The sequence below is a fragment of the Podarcis bocagei genome (assembly GCF_964188305.1).
Source record: "Podarcis bocagei genome assembly, chromosome: 14".
Taxonomy (NCBI): Eukaryota; Metazoa; Chordata; class Lepidosauria; order Squamata; family Lacertidae; genus Podarcis; species Podarcis bocagei.
In genome coordinates, this window is record NC_138139.1 from 11,656,573 (window position 1) to 11,677,640 (window position 21,068).

At 44.3% G+C, this 21,068-nt stretch overlaps 1 protein-coding gene across 1 annotated transcript in view; it reads left to right on the plus strand.

Annotated features, from left to right (window-relative positions):
• The window catches only part of TMOD2 (tropomodulin 2), a 42,482-nt gene that overhangs the window by 8,099 nt on the left and 13,315 nt on the right, over positions 1–21,068 (plus strand). The window contains exons 2-5 of the mRNA XM_081170086.1: positions 6,117–6,309; positions 8,796–8,952; positions 18,961–19,083; positions 20,449–20,532. Of these exons, the coding sequence (XP_081026212.1) occupies positions 6,184–6,309; positions 8,796–8,952; positions 18,961–19,083; positions 20,449–20,532 (490 nt within the window). The 5' untranslated portion in view covers positions 6,117–6,183. The remainder of the gene's footprint in view (positions 1–6,116; positions 6,310–8,795; positions 8,953–18,960; positions 19,084–20,448; positions 20,533–21,068) is intronic.

The following is a 21,068-nucleotide window of genomic DNA, read 5'->3' on the forward strand; positions in this document are numbered from 1 at the left end:
CCTACAATTCTACGACTCTATGATCCCTCAGAGCAAAGGGTGTTTGGTTTGCTCTGTAAGTCTGGATCTGATCCTCCACCTCTCATCCATCTGAAATGGAAAAAGACCAAGGAAGAGGCTTGTTCTTAAGTAGTCAGAGCCTACCAGTCTGGAAGAACTGGGCAATTATGTGAAAGATTGCTGCTATTAGCTGTAATTTTTTCCAAAGATGTCTCCCTTTCAACAAGGCTAGTCTGGTGTTCCCACGGAATGTTGTTATCACTGTTTGCAGGGGGGAAGTGAAAAACCTCAAAAAGCAGCCTGGGAAACTTCCTCTGTGGGATACCAAAGCCAAGATTGCAAAATTGTGACCTTAGATAACCACAGCGGTTTTTTGTGTGTTTTTTTTTTGAAACAAAGATATATATTTTTCCTGAATAGGAACAGCTACTTTAAGGATAAACTAGGGGAAGGCGTCACATCGCTGGAAAATGTATCAGTGCCTCTCCAAGTTCTGTGTGCAGAATGTTGCCCTCGTGTGAGGATGCAAAATCCTTTGCAGCAACAGAGCCATACAGTGTAGAGCAGACATAGGCAAACTCGCCCCTCCGGATGTTTTGGGACTACAACTCCCATCACCCCTAGCTAACAGGACCAGTGGTCAGGGATGATGGGAGTTGTAGTCCCAAAACATCTGGAGCATGGGTAGGAAAACTAAGGCCCGGGGGCCAGAAGCAGCCCAATCACCTTCTAAATCCGGCCCGCGGACAGTCCGGGAATCAGCGTGTTTTTACATGAGTAGAATGTGTCCTTTTATTTAAAATGCATCTCTGGGTTATTTGTGAGGCATAGGAATTCGTTCATTTTTTTTTTAAAATAGTCCGGCCCCCCACAAGGTCTGAGGGACAGTGGACCAGCCCCCTGCTGGAAAAGGTTTGCTGACCCCTGAGGGCCGAGTTTGCCTATGCCTGGTATAGAGTGTCAGACTAGGACCTGGGAGTAAGGGGACTCCTGACCATTAGGTCCAGTCATGACCGACTCTGGGATTGCGACGCTCATCTCGCTTTATTGGCCAAGGGAGCCGGTATACAGCTTCCAGGTCATGTGGCCAGCATGACTAAGCTGCTTCAGGCGAACCAGAGCAGTGCATGGAAATGCCGTTTACCTTCCCGCCGGAGTGGTACCTATTTATCTACTTGCACTTTGACATGCTTTCAAACTGCTAGGTTGGTAGGAGCAGGGACCAAGCAACGGGAGCTCACCCTGTCATGGGGATTCGAACCGCCAACATTCTGATTGGCAAGTCCTAGGCTCTGTGGTTTAACCTTGTGGAGGGCTGGATTATATTTTTTGGGGGGGAGATGAATGAATTCCTATGCCCCACAAATAACCCAGAGATGCATTTTAAATAAAAGGACACATACTACTCACGTAAAAGCATGCTGATTCCCGGACCGTCTGTAGGCTGGATTTAGAAGGTGATTGGGCCGGAACTGACCCCCGGGCCTTAGTTTGCCTACCCATGATCTAGACCAGTGGTTCTCAACCTGTGGGTCCCCAGATGTTGTTGAACTACAACTCCCATCATCCCTAGCTAGCAAGACCAGAGCTCAGGGATGATGGGAGTTGTAGTCCAACAACATCTGGGGATCCACAGGTTGAGAACCACTGGTCTAGATCCAACACTACATGGAAGTGCCTGCTAGAATAAGAAAGTCTTTGTCATGCACGCTGGTCTAGACCATGGATAGCTCCAGGTGAGCGTTTTGCTCCAACAAAGGCTGGGGGCAGACTGGGGGCCTTTGAAGCCTGTGTCTCCAGACTACCTCCTCCAAGCTGCATCCCCTTGTGTAGAACCTCAGACTCCAGAACCAGCCCCAATCCCACCTGAAAATGGACACGTCTCCTCGGTTCCAGAGGTTCCCTTCAGGTGGACTTCTTTGTGCTGCTGGACTGCTGATGTGTGGTGGGGACACCTGGTTCTTCAGGTTAAGGGGAAGGCTCCTGTGAGGGTCTGGAAGGTTCTTCTGGGGCCTCCTTTTTACCATATTTTTTATTAAAACGTTTTTTCTTTGTTATTTCCGTCGACTTCCCACCTCCTTTTCCATGGTGCTTTTATTTCTCTCCCTTCTCTCCCTCATATCTTAACAACGCTCCTCTAATCTTTAGGTTCTTCTGTCGCTCATAGTTCAAATCCTGCTCTCATATTCATCATATAATAATATCTTTTTTATATATATAGTCCGAAAAAGGCTTCCATTCTTCCGCAAAACCTTTGTCACCTGGTCCTCTTATTTTGGTTGTTAACTTTGCTGCGTAGACCATCACATTTCTTATCCATTCTTTGGGTTCCTTCCATTTTAGTGTGCAAAGAATCCTAGCTGCAAGTTGTAACATACATAAACAGCTTAATCATCTTTTTGGGGACTTCCATAATCCTTGGTAGAAAAGCTTCAGATTTTTTGGGGTCTCTTCTGGGGCCTCCTTTAGAACCACTTCAGGTGTCAGCTCTGAGGCCTGACCCAGACCTGGCTGCCCACCTGTTGCCCTGCAGACTCTGACTCCATGCCCATAAAATGCTCTTGTTGCACTGCTTTTTTTGAGGTTTCCCAGACATCAAAGTGGAAGGGTGACCCCTCACATCAACCCACACTTCTCTTCCCTAATGTTGAGCTCCTTCATTTTTCTCTAGATCAAAGGAAGAGGGGGCTGGTTTGCATAAATAGTTGTATGGGCATCTTTGTCGAGATGGACAAAAAAGCATTGATTGACTCAGTCCATTAGAGAATGACCAGATTCAGTCAAATAGAAGCCTTTTCAATTGTGTGTGTGTGTGTGTGTGTGTGATTTTGGCCGGGGAGGGGGGGGGGATGAGTGCTTTCTCACCACCAGAGTACCTTCACGCCATCCAAAGACACATTTCAGTCAGTCAGAAACACTCAAACTTCTTTTGGGAATTATAGGGACAGAACTACCCCAAATGTATAGAAACATATTCGTGTATGCGACTACAGCAGCAAGAATGGTACTCGCCCAAAAATGGAAAGAAGAAGAAGTCCCAGCAAAGAAGGAATGGATGCAAAAACTTATGGAATATGCGGAAATGGCGAAGAATAAGAAATCAAGATAACATTTTTTAAAATAAAAGAATGGAGATGGTTTATTGAATATTTACAGATACATTGTAAACAGATAAGAACATTGGTAGGATTATTGTAATAACCTGCAGTTTTGTAAGAGTACATATTTAAAGAAGATGAAATAAATGAGCAAATAAAGTTAATTTGGATATGCAGAAGATATTAGAAATAAATTTAAGGAACCGCAGAAAGAGGGGGGGAGGAAGTCAAGTTTCAAAATGTCAAAATGATTGTAAAATTGGTGAAATGTATAAACTTGAAAAGAGGGATGCGGGTGGTGCTGTGGGTTAAACCACAGAGCCTAGGACTTGCTGATCAAAAGGTAGGCAGTTCAAATCCCCGTGACGGAGTGAGCTCCTGTTGCTCGGTCCCTGCTCCTGCCAACCTAGCAGTTCGAAAGCATGTCAAAGTACAAGTAGATAAATAGGTACTGCTCCAGCGGGAAGGTAAACAGCGTTTCCGTGCGCTGCTCTGGTTCGCCAGAAGCGAATTAGTCATGCTATTTTCTGGTTTGCCTCAGGCAGCAAAATGTTGGCCTAGCCCTGTCGCCATTTCTGCCTGACTCCCCACCACTGCCGCCTGAGGCATCTGCCCCCCTCTGCCTAATGGTAGGGTGGGGATTGAATGCCACACACCTCTCCATCCTCCTTCCAGGCAAGCAAGAGGCATGATCACAGTTCCACGACCCATTCCAGGCAGCCAAAAGACAACCACGGAGGCTCCCTACCCAGGACTTAAGAAAAGTATTATATAAAATACTGCTTTCTGGTCTGTGAACGCTGTGCTGTATCTGCAGACTGGAGGCAGTTGGGCTCCTATCTAAAGTTCAGTCCATATAAGATGAGCAGTGATTCATATTTTTGTGGAATAATCTGGTTATTTTGTGTGGGCAAGTACAACCCAGTCATGAATGTGCATTAGATCCTTCTTCTTTTTCTGCTGAGTTGTTGTTGCTTCGTTGCTGCGTACCTTGGCAAGCTCTGCTTCGCTCTAATGAGCCCCATTACCCAAGTGAGCAAGTTGCTTGGAGAGCATGCCAAAAAAGACAAGGAAGGAGGGGAGGGGAAGGGAATGAGAAGAACAGAGGATATGACCAATGAACTCTTTGAGAGCCTCAAGCTGTAGACAAGATAAGGCTCTCAGACAGGGCATGGCACAGTTTATTTGCATAAGGCTAAGGGTGGAGAATCCAATTAGCAAGGCAAGCGTGGTAATCATATGATTAAATGGCAATTTCCTAAGAGCTGGAGAAGTAAACATTTCTTTCCCCAGCTGACTAGTGCAGAAATGAATCTGTTTTCTTGCCCTGTACTGCGGAAGAAAAGAATACTGGTGTAATGTCATTGGAGAGAATGAGTTCTGAATGGAGGAGATTTGAAACAACAGGTTATCTTGGTCCCTGGCTCTTATTTGGCTCCCACTCCTGACTGAATTGAATGCTTGTTTTGTTCAGAATAGACCCATTGAAATCAACAAAGCTATGGTCGTCCTGTTCATTCACATCAGGGGACAACTGTGAATAGAACACAGGATACACAACCTGAAGAGTGCAATCCTAACTACGACTACTCAGAAGTCATCTTTCTTCTTCTTCTTTGGCGATCACTCGTAGCCAAGTAAGATTGTCTTCCATAAACACGGTTTTAATAGTGGGTCCATAAGTGATTGTGGAGGTCAATTCTGGATCAACACATCTTTCCACAGTGGGGACATAAGTTTCCAGGCAGGAGTTCACCTAGCATGCCTTCCTCTTTGCAAGTTTCTCTCTTTTGTCCTGAGTTCGAGCGTCTTCAAAGTCCATGACACCTTTGGAAAAGGCTGTTTTCCAATTGGAGCGCTCGCAGGCCAGTGTTTCCCAGTTCTCGGTGTTTATGCTAAATTTTTAAAGATTTGCCTTGAGAGAGTCTTTAAACCTCTTTTGTGGACCACCAGCATTATGCTTTCCATTTTTAAGTTTGGAATAGAGTAGTTGCTTTGGAAGACAATAATCAGTTATCTGCACAACATGACCAGTCTAATGAAGCTGATGTTGAAGAATCATTGTTTCATCATCAATGGTGATCTTTGCTTCTTCCAGTACACTGGCATTAGTTTGCCCGTCTTCCCAAGTGATGTGCAAAATTTTCTGGAGACACTGTTGACTTCAGAGACAATCTTTTGAGGAGCTGGAGATGGCGTTTGTAAGTGGTCCATGTTTCACAAGCATACAGTAAGTTTGGTAGTACAATAGCTTTGTAAACAAGCATTTTGGTTTCCCTGCGAATGTCCCAGTCCTCAAACACTGCACTTCAATCAGGAGAAAGCTACACTTGCAGCCAAATTCAGTGAGGCTTACTCCAGGTTAGTGAGGTTGCGATTGCAGCCTTACTCCCCAGTTTTAGACCTCATAACATCTCAGCTGCAAGAGACAAGAGAGGCATTTTTTCCATTTAGTTCTAAAAAATATTTTCCGTCTTGTGAATTACTGCTGGCTGGAGTACTTGCATTTCGTTGATATTTTATTTTAAAAAATCGCTATTTAGATGTTTTCTTAAAGGTTCAGCCCTGTTCCTTGCTCATCTTTCAAAGTGGCTGTTAACAGTTTGCATGCAATATTTTGGAGACATTTATCTTTAAAATGGGGGAGGGCAAGGGGTGGAGTGTGAGCTCTAATGTGGATCAAGTCAGCTTTTGTAAAACTAATGCCAGTATTTAGCAGCAGAAAACGGCAAAGGATTATACTAATTCTCTTTGGCTCCTAGTTTCGCATAACCCTGTTCATCTATTAAGATTTATTAGGGTTTGCCAGCCTTCTAGGATTCCACAGGACCAGTGGGTGAGAAGAAAAAGCTGTTCTCTTATAGGAAACTAGTGTTGAAGTCTGAGGGCCGAACTACTGCCCTGAGATCTACAGTAAAATAAAATAAAATAAAAACCCAATCTGATGGTTGGCATATAATATATATATATATACATTTGTTATTATTAAGCAAAAAACAAAGATAACTTTTTTCACAGGCATCGGGAAGACTGACTCTTGAATGAGTGACAGGCAACCTTCAAAGGACCCTGTTTAGAAAGAGCCATGTCGGTGCCGTTCCGGAAAGAGTTGGAGAAATACAAGAACATCAACGAAGATGAAATTCTCAACAAACTCTCTGAGGATGAGCTAAAGCAGCTGGAAAGTGTTCTTGATGATCTGGATCCAGAGGTGTGTATCAAACATGACATTCGTGTTTAAGAGCCTAAACAACTTAGACCCTTCATATCTGAAAGACCACCATCTTCCCTGGGGACTCTCTTAAGATCAGCAGAGAAGGCCCTCTTGGTAGTTTTACTGTCCTTGGAATTTCATGGGGTCCTTGGCCATGCCAGGTCAGGAGAGGCAGACCCTCCAAGTGTCCCTATCTTCCAGGGATTTCCCTGATTTAGAGAAGCCGTCCCAGTTTCTGATTTGATTCCGTTTTTCCTTAGGACAGGGGTCAGCAAACTTTTTCAGCAGGGGGCCGGTCCACTGACCCTCAGACCTTGTGGGGGCCAGACTATTTTTTTTTTTTGGGGGGTGGGAGAACAAATTCCTATGCCCCACAAATAACCCAGAGATGCATTTTAAATAAAAGCACACATTCTACTCATGTAAAAACACCAGGCAGGTCCCAGAAATAACCCAGAGATGCATTTTAAATAAAAGGACACATTCTTCTACTCATGTAAAAACACACTGATGCCCGGACCGTCCGCGAACTGGATTTAGAAAGCGATTGGGCTGGATCCGGCCCCCGGGCCTTAGTTTCCCCACCTATGCCTTAGGATGTCCCTATTTTCATTGGAGAAATGTAGGAGGGTATAGAGTTATCTGGCACCCCCCCCCAGCCGTCTGAAGGCAATCCTGTATAGGGTAGGGTTTTTTAAAATGTTTAATTATGTTTTTATATGTGTTGGAAGCTGCCCAGAGTGGCTGGGGCAACCCAGTAAGATGCGTGGGGTATAAATAGTAAAATTATCATTATGGAATGGGATGCCCTTATTTTCATCAGAGAAATGTTGGAGGGTTTGGGCAGGGCCTTCTCTGTGGCAGCCCCTAAAGCTGTGAAATTTCATTCCCAGAGAGGTGCGTCTGGCACCTTCGTTGTACAACTTCCATCATATAATGAAGACACACCTCTTCACTCTTGACACCCCATATGTATTTAGGACCCACTCTGTTCTCATATCGTAGATTGTTTTATCTGATTTTAATATTGTAGTTTTACAATGTTGTAACCTGCTCTGGGACCTTCTGGTGAAGGACAAGTAAAAAGTCCAATCAATAAGAGTAATTGGATTTTAGCCTTAAGGATCACAAATCAAAATCTTCACAAAGCTCAGAGTTACATGTATTGTAAAACTCGACCCGTGGAGGATGAAGGTGAGCTGGTAGGAAGAACTACCAAAATTTGATTGTTCCTAAGGGGCAATTTCAAGGGGAACAACATTTTTTTGAAAGGCTCAAGAGAGCTTTTCTTCTGTTTCTTTTTTGGTGGCAGCCATAGTGGTTCTTTTTTTATTTCTCACAACATTTTTAGGGAAGTTTTTAATGTTTGAAGTTTTATTCTGTTTTTAATGCTAAAGCCACCCAGAGTGGCTGGGGAAACCCAGCCAGATGGGTGGGGTATTGAATTATTAACAACAACAACAACAACAACAACAATAATTACTATTTTGCTGAAATAAATGATATGCCACTCATTGGATAGGCATTAAATATTGATGGTATATAATTTCACTTGCATAGTGCTCCTGGAGAAGGGTTGTAAGACTTGAAATGTGTTGGCGTTGGGCTAAAATAAATGTTTTCAGTGCTCCTTTGGAAGCTCCTGTCTCATCGTTCTTTGCTCCCTAATGAGCACACGCAATAACTGAGTGTAAAATTAGAGATAATGTCGAAACTTGCTGAAAGTCCACCGTTTCTCAACTATTGTCTGCAAGTTACGGTAGTGGGAGAGATGGAAAACAAGGGCAAACACTAGCTCTGGCTCCTTCCATCCGGAAGCTTGTTTTAATTTCAGCTGGTCATCAGGATAATTATTTATTCATTGAAATTAAAGTTTTACACTCACATATCCAACATAGATAATAAAAACAAGATTCCGGAGAATCTCCTGGACTCGCCTCTTCCCCTTTGTGGGTCCTGTTGTTAATCATTTCCTCCTGCATCTTTTATGATAATTATCATAAAATAATCCAAATCTTTTACATCTCCATTATATCCAAAATTCACCATTAAACTACAAATGTTATTCCAATCCTGCTAACAATTTTAATTGTTTACAATGATTTTTTAATATAAATTATAAATCCCCCCCCCCATTCCTTATTAAAATTCTGGTCTTCCTGATTTCTGATTCTTCCGGTCATTTTTGCCATTTCGGCACAATCCATCAACTTAATCTGCCATTCTTCTCTGGTAGGGACTCAACTACTATTTAAGAATGTGTGTCCCAGTCTTTAAAATTGTGCACCTGAATTTGCGCTCCCCTTTCCTCTTCCCTACCCCTCGCTTTTTCCTTTTGTGTCGTGTGTTTTAGATAGTAAGCTTGCGCACAGGGACTGCCTTGTTCTAGCTGCTCTGGGAACCTAAAGAATCGCTCTAAATAAAGACAGCAGTTTGCCATCCTACTGACTCTCTGCTCCCCTCTCTCATGTCTGCCTTGATAGAATGCGCTTCTACCGGCAGGCTTCCGCCAGAAGGATCAGACCAGTAAACCTGCCACAGGACCTTTTGACAGAGAGCGGTTGTTGTCCTACTTGGAAAAACAAGCCTTGGAGCACCAAGACAGAGAGGATGTCGTGCCCTTCACCGGAGAAAAAAAAGGTAAGCCCTCATCTTCACGGATGGCCAAAATGGCAGGGTAAATGGGTGGCCTCATGCTGAAAATCAACCTAGCAATGGAAGTTCAGTGCCAAGTGTCAGACGTTTAACATATGATTTGTATTCTTCTTCTTTGGCAATCACTCGTAGCTGAGTAAGACTGTCTTCCATAAACACGGTTTTAACAATGAGTCCGTAAGAGACTGTGGAGGCCAATTCTGGATCCACACGTCCTTCCACAGTGGGGACATTGGTTTCTGGGCGGGAGTTGATCACTGTGTGGATTTGCCAAGCGTGCCTTCCTCTTAGCATGTTTCTCTCTTTTGTCCTGAGTTCGAGTGTCTTCAAAGCCCATGACACCTTTGGTAAAGGCTGTTCTCCAACTGGAGCACTCGCAGGCCAGTGTTTCCCAGTTGTCGGTGTTTATACATTTTTTAAAGATTTGCCTTGAGAGAGTCTTTAAACCTCTTTTGTGGACCACCAGCATTACGCTTTCCATTTTTAAGTTCGGAATAGAGTAGTTGCTTTGGAAGATGATCATCAGGCATCCGCACAACATGACCAGTCCAACGAAGTTGATGTTGAAGAATCATTGCTTCAACACTGGTGATCTTTGCTTCTTCCAGTACACTGATATTAGTTTGCCTGTCTTCCCAAGTGATTTGTATAAGCGCACCCTGGTAAATCAAAATTTGGTCTCTGGTCTGTCCCCTCAGTCAGAAGCTGTTTTGTCCTAAATCCATGGTTAGGCAAAATGCAACAACAACAACAATTTATTTTTTATACCCCGCCCATCTGACTGGGTTTCCCCAGCCACTCTGAGTGGCTACCAACCGAATATTAAAAACACGATAAAACATCAAACATTAAAAACTTCCCTAAACAGGGTTGCCTTCAGACAGTGAGCCAGCTTTTAAGTTTTGCAGAGTTTCTTTTCAGGGTGGGTGTAACGCAAAAGCAAAAAAACAAAAACCCATAAAAATGGGCATGGTGTGGTGTAGCCACCTGGACACAGGATGGGGAAGATAAGGTCGTCCAGGTGTTGCATGAACTACAACTCTCATCACCCCTGACCATAGGCTTGTGCTGGCTGGGGCTGATGTGAGTTGGAGTCCAACAACTGGTCAAACTGGGGAAGCTGGTTTTCAAGCTTCCTTAAGGCTGTATACACCCCCCACCAAAAAAAGAAGCTGCCTGAGAATTGTAGTCAGGGGTGCTGGGAATTATAGTCCTGTGAGGGGTGAACTACAATTCCCAGGATTATTCCAGTGGGGTGCGCGTGCTTTAAATGTACGGTGTGTATGTGAACCATTGTATCTAAGGACAGGTTCACATAGAGGAGGGAGAAAGGTTGTTTTCTGCTGCTCCAGAGAAGCGGGCACGGAGCAATGGATCCAAACTACAAGAAAGAAGATTCCACCTAAACATTAGGAAGAACTTCCTGACAGTAAGAGCTGTTCGACAGTGGAATTTGCTGCCAAGGAGTGTGGTGGAGTCTCCTCCTTTGGAGGTCTTTAAGCAGAGGCTTGACAACCATATGTCAGGAGTGCTCTGATGGTGTTTCCTGCTTGGCAGGGGGTTGGACTCGATGGCCCTTGTGGTCTCTTCCAACTCTATGATTCTATGATTCTATGATTCTAGGTTGTCTGAAACTGGACTCCTGCGAGTGTTGTCTTGCTACAATAACCTTTTGCCGTACGAAGGAGCCCTGTGGGAGACTTCCGGGCTCTTGCACAAGATGCGTCTCCTAATTCGGAGCTGGCAACACATTATCGTCGTTGCGTAAGGGTCAGGCGCGAGCGAGGCTGGCAGGGCGTGTGATCTATGTGGTGCTTCTGACCACAATATTTATTTTGGCAGAGCCTGTTGTATAAATGACAGGGCGACGATTGTTTGGAAAGCTTTCGTAGCCTGATCCTCACTGGAACTGAGCTGTTTGGGGGGATGTTGCCAGTTCCACTTCTGGGAAGGAAGAAGAGGGGCCTGCTAGGAAAGGGGAACCAGCCTTCAGTTGTGAGAGCTGGCAATGACCGAGGGGGTGTGTGGCTGCCTTGGAGGCTCAGACCTGAGGTTATCCATCAGGCAGCGACAAGCCAGTCAGCAGTTAAGCAGAGGGACAGCCAGTCTCAGAGCAGCGCACCTTGCACTGTTTCAGATTTATGGAAGCAGAGGCACTTGTGCATTTGTATTGTGTGACATTGCGCTGAGACTCTCCCCGCACTTCTTTTTCAACTGCTGAAATGGCTGCGCTCACACACGAAACAACAAGCAACACGTCAGCTAATGATATACTAACAAAATTTTCATAACATTATACCGTTTCAAAATTCATAAGCAGAAGAGATACACCCCTGTGCAAATTAATTGAAATAAACAATGTAGTTTATTGTACAAAACTCACATTTGTTGTTGTTGTTTAGTCGTTTAGTCGTGTCCGACTCTTCGTGTCCCCCTGGACCAGAGCACACCAGGCACTCCTGTCTTCCACTGCCTCCCGCAGTTTGGTCAAACTCATGCTGGTAGCTTCGAGAACACTGTCCAGCCATCTCGTCCTCTATCGTCCCGGGGGGCTAGGTCCTGCTGCAATATCCCAGGACCATCAGGATACCTCTTTTCCAGCTCTGCAAGAGCTCTCTTTCGTAGAACTTCAATATATTGTGGTGAGCGCATCATTCCTTGTATTGGCTGCAGGCTTCTGACACCATAATGATCAACTGACTTTAAGTGTTTGTTTTGAGTACAGGATTACGAGTAAGATAGAAAACATGCTTTGTTTCAATTAATTTGCACAAGGGTGTATAATATGTGCATGGAGTCACAAATAATAGGAATCAAATAATTGTTCCATAACCAGGAATTGTAGGGTTGGTAAGTCACTGTCAAAGATCACAGAAATGGAGGAGAATGCCTTTCCACAGTCAATATCCTACAAATGTGAGGTGATAGGTGCTCTGACAGAACAGTTCTTCCAGGATAATGAACTGTTCCAATGATAATTCTTCCTCAGCTGGCAATAATATAAAATGAAATCCATTACATTCAAATGCAATACAAAGATTGAAATGACAGGCCTGCATATAAACAACCAATAATAAATACATACCAAATTATTTGTAAATGGCAATGGATCAGCAACCACTTAAAATCAGGCATGGCCAAACTTGGCCCTCCAGATGTTTTGGGACTACAACCCCCATCATCCCTAGCTAACAGGACCAGTAGTAAAGAATGATGGGAATTGTAGTCCCAAAACATCTGGAGTGACAAGTTTGTCTATGCCTGGCTTAGAAGTATAGTAAGCTGATACTGTTGGCAGAACCCTGGTAGTGTTATAAAGGCTACCCACAGGTGCAATGAATCACATAAAATTTCAGGAAATTTAAAGAGACAGTATCCAAAAATCTGGCAAAGAGAACACAAACAGTAGCAATGTTGTCAGAAAACTTCAATAAAACAATTGAAATCTAATTCAGTATTCAAACTCCCTGGGTGGAGAGTCATTTTGGACTCAGCTGCCCATGGAGGCGCAGGTTAATTCTGTGTTCAGGACGGCTGTCTACCAGCTCCATCTGGTACACAGGCTGAGATCCCACCTGCCCGCAGACTGTCTCGCCAGAGTGGTGCATGCTCTAGTTATCTCCCACTTAGACTACTGCAACACGCTCTACGTGGGGCTACCTTTGAAGGTGACCCGGAAACTGCAATTAATCCAGAATGCGGCAGCTAGACTGGTGACTGGGAGTGGCCGCCGGGACCACATAACACCGGTTCTGAGAGATCTGCATTGGCTCTCAGTACTTTTCCGAGCACAATTCAAAGTGTTGGTGCTGACCTTTAAAGCCCTAAACGGCCTCGGTCCTGTATATCTGAAGGAGCATCTCCACCCCCATCATTCAGCCTGGACACTGAGGTCCAGCACTGAGGGCCTTCTGGCAGTTCCCTCGCTGTGAGAAGTGAGGTTACAGGGAACCAGACAGAGGGCCTTCTCGGTAGTGGCGCCCACCCTGTGGAACACCCTCCCTTCAGATGTGAAGGAAATAAGCAGCTATCCTATCTTTAAAAGACATCTGAAGGCAGCCCTGTTCAGGGAAGTTTTTAATATTTAACGCTGTACTGTTTTTAACACTGGATTGGGAGCCGCTCAGAGTGGCTGGGGAAACTCAGCCAGGTGGGCGGGATATAAATAAAATAATAATAATAATAATAATAATAATAATAATAATAATAATAATAATAATAATAATATAAATAGGTAAATCAGTCTGGTTTCTTGTTGGTGCACACACGGCACTTGATCCATCAGCTCCCTTGTCCTTCCACACCGATGCACAGCAGAGCCCACTCCCAGCTTTTAAAAAATAATATTTCAAAACTGTACTTTTTGCCAGCACCAGTTTAAAAATAAAAAGGACAGGGAAATGCATGGCTGCCTCACCGCTGAGTTTGCTCCCCATGGATGTATTGAAACACACACACACCGACCAAAAAAACCCCACTCCCAGCTTTGGGGACCCTCCCCCACAACTTCCAGATTCTAGCCCCACCCAAAAAAGTTCTACCTTGAGACCTGGTCTGGGGCAAAGTAGGAGTGTTCTTTCGGATCGCACGTAGTGCCAAAGTGTGATATTGCACAGATGGTGCATGTGAGTCTATTGATGCTTTTTAAAAAAGAAAAACACCATCGCATGTGCAAATGTTTCACTCTGGAATCAAGGTTCAGCTGTACCTGTATGTAGCACATCAGGGAGAGGGACAGAAAGAGTGCCGCCGGAGGCGAGAGTTTAAAATCCACTCTTCTTCCTGGAAAAGCCCTGCAGTTAGTACCATATTTTTCGCTCCACAGGGCGCACTGGACCATAGGGCGCACCTAGTTTCTAGGGGGGGAAATAAAGGGAAAAAAAATATTTCCCCCCCCCCCAGCCCCAAAGATCAAAGAAGCCAAGACAGCTAGCGGGATCCATCTTGTCTTGGCTTCCTCTTTAGCCACGCACAACCTCTCCAGCCGGGCAGAAGCCAAGACAGCCCGAACTTCCCCCGACCCCAGCCCCCAGAACAGGTCCAGGAGCGGCGGCAAGGTTGCACGCAGCCTTGCCGCCGCTACCGGAGCTTGCGGGGCTGGGGGAGCGCTCCGAAGGTTTGCGGATAGCTGCCCGAAGCCTGGAGAGCGAGAGGGGTTGGTGCGCACTGACCCCTCTCACTCTCCAGGCTTCAGCGAAAGCCTGCATTCGCTCCATAGGATGCACACACATTTCCCTTTCATTTTTGGAGGGGAAAAAGTGCGTCCTATAGAGCGAAAAATTCAGTAATTTCTCTCTCTAGCTCAGCAACTTTTCCCTTTCTTTGAAGTCGATGGCTTCGCTAGGGAATACTTGAACAAAAAGAGCTCTCCAGTGTCAACCAGCTGGTTAAAAGATGAATGCTCAGTTGTGTGTGTGTGTGTGCTTTAAAGTCAGCTGTATGGTTTTGATTATGTTGTGGAATAAGCTGGGGGAAGCAGGGCGGGAGGAGAGAATTCCAAAAGCTTCATAGGAAGGCTGTGGAATCGGGAAGGAATTTGATAGAGCGACTGCTCGTATTTTCTTAGGAATCTTAGGAGGTTGTATAATCTTTGAAGGGGCACGGCTGTGACTATCATGCAAGGACCCTACACTTCTGAATTTGCCACTAGGCTATTGTACTTAATGGACCTCTTTACCTTCACTTTTGACACTTGGAATGTACGTTTTTAGAGCCCACTTTCTTTGTGTTAATTTTAGGTGAAAACTTTTAAATATTGTGCTTTAATACTGATGTCCAAGTGTTCCCTAGCGAAGCCATTAGCTTCAAAGAAAGGGAAAAGTTGCTGAGCTAGAGAGAGAATTTACTAATACAGTGGTAAAGGTAAAGGACCCCTGACCATTAGGTTCAGTCATGACCGACTCTGGTGTTGCGGCGCTCATCTCGCTTTATTGGCCAAGGGAGCCAGCATACAGCTTCCAGGTCATGTGGCCAGCATGACTAAGCCGCTTCTGGCGAACCAGAGCAGCGCACGGAAACGCCGTTTACCTTCCCACTGAAGCGGTACTTATTTATCTACTTGCACTTTGACATGGTTTCGAACTGCTAGATTGGCAGGAGAATGCAGTGGTACCTCAGGTTAAGTACTTAATTTGTTTTGGAGGTCCGTACCTGAAATTGTTCTTAATCTGAAGCACCACTTTAGCTAATGGGGCCTCCTGCTGCTGCCGCGCCGCCGGAGCACAATTTCTGTTCTCATCCCGAAGCAAAGTTCTTAACCTGAAGCACTATTTCTGGGTTAGCGGAGTTTGTAATCTGAAGCGTATGTAACCTGAAGTGTATGTAACCCGAGGTACCACTGTACACAGTTTTAATTGTTGCAACGTGCCCTGGAACCTTAAGGTGAAGGGCAGGTAATAAATTGCAGTAATTATTATTGTTATTACTGTTATTGTTGTTGCTGTTGTTATTATTATTATTATCATTATCATTATCATGAAGATATTGTAGGGAGTAATAAGGTTTTAATGGGCTTTGCTAATATGGGGAGAAGTACTACCGTGGAGGCATTCCTTTGGGAGTTGTCATAGTATTGCTAGCTTCTAAGTCTGGAAATTATGAATCACCTCCCTAAAAATAATACAAGCAACTAAATATCACAAGGCAAAATCAATCAACTTCGTGCATTTTTTCTCTTGTTCCTCAAATGCATGAAGCAGCATTAAACTGAATCAGACCCATCTAGTTCACTTCTTGCCTGGGTTCTTCACATTAGTAGCCAAACACTGCTAGGTCTGGCGGAAAAAAAACATGAAGAACAGCTATAAATTTACCTTTTTAGTAAACTAATGCAAAGAGATGATGAGCTCAAAGAGTTGGACCAGCTGCATCAATGGCAGTAGTGACCCTCATGCAAGATTGGGAATGTAGGGCTACATCCAGTGCAGTGCGAAGACAAAGCCACTTAAAGAATCATAGAGTTGTAGACTTAGAAGGTTCCCCCAAGCTGAATTCAAGACCAATTCCCTACAACGCAGGAATTGCAAAAAATAGTGGTTAAGAGCGGTAGACTCGTAATCTGGTGAACCGGGTTCGCTTCCCCGCTCCTCCACATGCAGCTGCTGGGTGACCTTGGGCCAGTCATACTTCTCTGAAGTCTCTCAGCCTCACTCACCTCACAGAGTGTTTGTTGTGGGGGAGGAAGGGAAAGGAGAATGTTAGCCGCTTTGAGACTCCTTAAGGGGAGTGATAAAGCGGGATATCAAATCCAAAAACTCCTAATCCAAAAAACAAAAATTTCTGACAGGTGGCCATCCAATTTGTTCTACTGACAAATGTTTTGTGCTGCTGGAACATGGTTGTCTCAAAGAACTTCTGGTAACTTGCGGGGAAAATCACGTTCGTTTGATTCCCACAGAAAGTGCTTTGTAAAACCTCGGGTCCATCGGATGCTAGCAATCAAATAGGCAATGCAGCTTTGTGGAGACAGTTCTTCAGAGCCTGTGAGGCTTTCTGAAGGCTTCTGTGTGATGGGATGTTGGATCCTTGGAAAGCTTTGCCTTTGTCATCTGATTCATAAAATGCGAGGAGACTTGATGTTCTAGCTCTGCTCTCGCCGGAATCCATAGGGAATGAGATGACGTTGGCTGGTGGGAAAACCCAGGCCAGGATGCAAATGTCTTGGAAAACCCTCATAATAAAACCCAGCTGCTTAGCGTCCAGTTCAAGAAAAAGATACTTGGGTGCTGGCCGTGTTTCAAAACGAGCAACAACTGAATTCGTAGCATTTCTTTTAATTTCATTTATTCCTTTTGTGAAATTTATATTCTGCTTGAGTGTAAACAACAAACAGTATCCAAACAAACCCCTGTGTTGCAAAGAGAACGTCAACAATGTTTAGGCAACATGATGACCATATACATATGTAATAGACAATCTTTATAGAATTCCTTCAAACAATAACATGTTCAAAATGAAATCTTAGTCTCAAAGTCTCTGAAATTCAGTAAATATAATCTCCAACACTGAACAGAGATTCCGGATATTGACTGCTGTTTTTTAGATCTTCATCGTGGTGGGAGAATATAGAATTGCTTCATAAGCTGAAAATAAAATTTTACAGACGATGACCTGCATGACATATCACTTTACAAAAAGGAATTCCATAAAGATTGTCTGTTACGCATGTATACGGTCATCGCGTTGCCTAAACATTGTTGAGTGTACACAACAACAACCCTTGAGGCAGTTTGAAAAAAGAATGTTATGGTTCAAAAGTAACTGTAGAACAACATCTTTATTGGGACTACCTAAAAGGTCACAAAACATCAAGCAAGCTTTCCAGTTCTCCAAAATTCTTCTTCATCAGGGTTCACCAACCTTTTGGAGCCTGGGGACAGATTGGCAGGCGGGAGAAATTATTATTATTATTATTATTATTATTATTATTATTATTATTATTAAATATTTATTAAGTTTTCACACATTTTAAAAACACATACAATACACACCAAACAGAAATATACATACAATAACAAACAAACACATATAATTTCAACTCCTTTTTTTCTTAAACTTACTTCCTCGACTTCCCCATACCTCCCCTTTCTGCATTCCAATTCCCAAAATTGTTTCAGCAAATCCTTCCCCTTAATTTAACCGATTTTTCCCCTTTCTTTTCTTTTACTTAATCCTTAACAGCTGTAATCCCTTACTTTATATAACCACAACATTTTAACATTCATTAATTTTACAATATTTCTTAAGGTAAATTTTAAATTTCTTCCAATCTTCTTCCGCCGTCTCTTTCCCCTGGTCTCGGATTCTGCCAGTCATTTCAGCCAGTCCCATATAGTCTATCAAGGTGGGAGAAATTATTGCTGGCACCACATCTGAGCCGCAACTTATTCTACTGACCACAGCAGGCTGCTTCTATTAAAAATAATTTCAGCAGGGAGAGAAGGCCCTGTGGGAGCCAGGGGAGGCCTTGTGGGCATGTGTACACCTGTGGGCACGACCCTGGGTTCTTTGCAAGATGGAGTTGAGCAGGTGTTGGGGCCCTTTGGTCCTCCAGATGTTCCTGAACGACAACTCCCATCTGCTCTGACAGGCATGGCCAATGGGCAGGGATGAGGGGAGTTGTAGGTCAGTAACATCTGGAGGGCGAAAGATACAGGCACTCTGCATCTGAAATCAAGTGCTGATAATCCTAGACAAACTACCAGTTAGTTTCCGGGCCCAATTCAAAGTGCTGGTTTTGACCTATAAAGCCTAAAACGGCTCAGGACAGCAATGCCTCAAGGACCGCCTCTTCCCATATGAACCTACCCAGACCCTGAGATCACCTTCTGAGGCCCTTCTTTGTGTGCCTCCTCCGCGAGAGGTCTGGAGGGTGGCAACACAAGAACGGGGCCTTCTCTGCAGTGGCTCCCTGTCTGTGAAATGCTCTCCCCGGGGAAGTCTGCCTGGCGCCATCATTACACACCTTTAGGTGCCAGGCAAAAATGTTCTTTTTCAACCAGACCTTTGCCTGACTTGATCTACATCCCATACCCTTTTATAAAATGCTGGCTTTTTTGGGTTTTTTTTAATTGGGTTGTTGGTTTTCTTTTGATTTTATGGATTTGATATTTTATGTGAACTGCCCTGAGACCTTCGGGTATAGGTTGGAATAGAAATTTAATAATAATAATAATAATAATAATAATAATAATAATAATAATAATAATACATTGAGAATATCTGAACACTCAGAACATCAACAGTATGGGTCTGGAAAGTGGATAAACAGGCATCTTTTTTTCCTTTTTCCAACATTTGCCCGGGATGGTCAGCAGTCACGTGTTCCATGACGGCATTTACCAGAATCTGGGCATTCGCACTACACAAAGATCCATACAACTTCTCTCTGAATAAATTCTTAAGTGGGTGAACCCTGCCAGTCTTACTGATGGTTACATCACCACCATCCAGTTTAATTTGCTTTCTCTTCCTTTCCCCTTTTTCTTTTTAAAGGAAAAGCATTTATCCCTAAAGAAAGACCAATAGAAACCCGCACAGAGGAGAAAGTAACTCTGGATCCAGAATTAGAAGAAGCCCTGGCCAGTGCCTCCGACACTGAGCTGTACGATCTAGCAGGTTTGTTGCCATCTTTGAACAGTTGGGTTATCTCAAACTGGGCCTGGGTGTCTTAACACAGCTGGCAGCAACAGCCCTGTGGTTGTTTTTTTTTTCAACTCCTACCACGCTTCTCAAGGGGTCCATCCATGATGCTGCAATATAAGCTGACAGGACCAAAAAACACATTCTGTTTTGTGTGTGTGTTAAATTTTCTGTTTTACAATTTAGAATATTCGTTTAAATAACCTTAAAATATCAAAGACTTCCCTTCTTCTCTTTCCATGGTTCATTTTGCATAACATAAATCCCTGCATATTTTATACTGTATAAACTAAAGCATTCAGTATTCCATTATTAAAGGTAAAGGGACCCCTGACCATTAGGTCCAGTCGTGGCCGACTCTGGGGTTGCGGCGCTCATCTTGCTTTATTGGCCGAGGGAGCCGACGTGCAGCATCCGGGTCATGTGGCCAGCATGACTAAGCCGCTTCTGGAGAACCAGAGCAGAACACGGAAACACCGTTTACCTTCCTGCCAGAGCAGTACCTATTTATCTACTTCTACTTTGATGTGCTTTCGAACTGCTAGGTTGGCAGGAGCTGGGACCGAGCAACGGGAGCTCACCCCGTCGTGGGGATTCGAACCGCCGACCTTCTGATCTGCGAGTCCTAGGCTCTGTGGTTTAACCCACAGTGCCACCCGCGTCCCTATTCCATTATTACATCCATCCAAATCACACATTCTGTTAGCTACATAGCTGTGCCTTTCCCCCCTGCACACAAAGGCTAGTGTGGGGTTCCTGATCTGGATTGGGTCCTTAGCATGGGGAACAGGAGGGCTTTAACCCTCTGTCCCCTCACTATCCTTAAAAAAAAGAAAAGAAACAAAGGAGACTCGCCCCTGATTACAGGTTTGGGATTCCCAATCTGGACTGGGACCACAATCGAGGGTTAATACCCCCTGGATGCTAGGACGCCTGTACTTTAAAGGCATAGCTATAACTCAGTAGCCCAAGTCCGTAAGTTCTTATAGCACAAAGGCAAATGTAGATTCCCCCCCCAATTTTTCCATTGCTGGGCTATTGAAATCCTATATTGCTGGGCCTTCTCGGTGGTGGCAACCGCCCTGTGGAATGCCCTCCCATCAGATGTCAAGGAAATAAACAACTATCTGACTTTTAGAAGACATCTGAAGGCAGCCCTGTATAGGGAAGTTTTTAATGTTTGGTGTTTAATCATGTTTTTAATATTCTGTTGGGAGCCGCCCAGAGTGACTGGGGAAACCCAGCCAGATGGGCGGGGTATAAATAATACATGATGATGATGATGATGATGATGATGATAGCTGAAGCTTACACCTGTACTCTTGTTGGTGGTTTTTACAGCTGTCCTAGGGGTGCACAACCTGGTCAACAACCCGAAGTTTGATGAAGGAACCACCACTAAAGATGGCAAAGAAACTGTGAAAAGTAAGCAGGCACTTTTCTTTCCCCTAGATGGTTTGCAAGCGTCCAAGCATCCAAAGGGGAAGTTCCAGAATATTGCTGTTTTCGGGTGGGATTCTGGCAAGGGCTGAAGGCCTCCTGGTGCTTCCCTCCCTGCAAGAAGTGAGGTTACAGGGAACCAGGCAGAGGGCCTTCTCGGTGGTGGTGCCTGCCCTGTGGAATGCCCTCCCATCAGATGTCAAGGAAATAAACAACTACCTGACTTTTAGAAGACATTGGAAGGCAACCCTGTTTAAAGGTAAAGGTAAAGGGACCCCTGACCATTAGGTCCAGTCGTGACCGACTGTGGGGTTGCGGCGCTCATCTCGCTTTACTGGCTGAGGGAGCCGGCGTACAGCTTCCGGGTCATGTGGCCAGCATAACTAAGCCGCTTCTGGCGAAACAGAGCAGCGCACGGAAATGCCGTTTACCTTCCTGCCGGAGCAGTACCTATTTATCTACTTGCACTTTGATGTGCTTTTGAACTGCTAGGTTGGCAGGAGCAGGAGAAGTTTTAAATG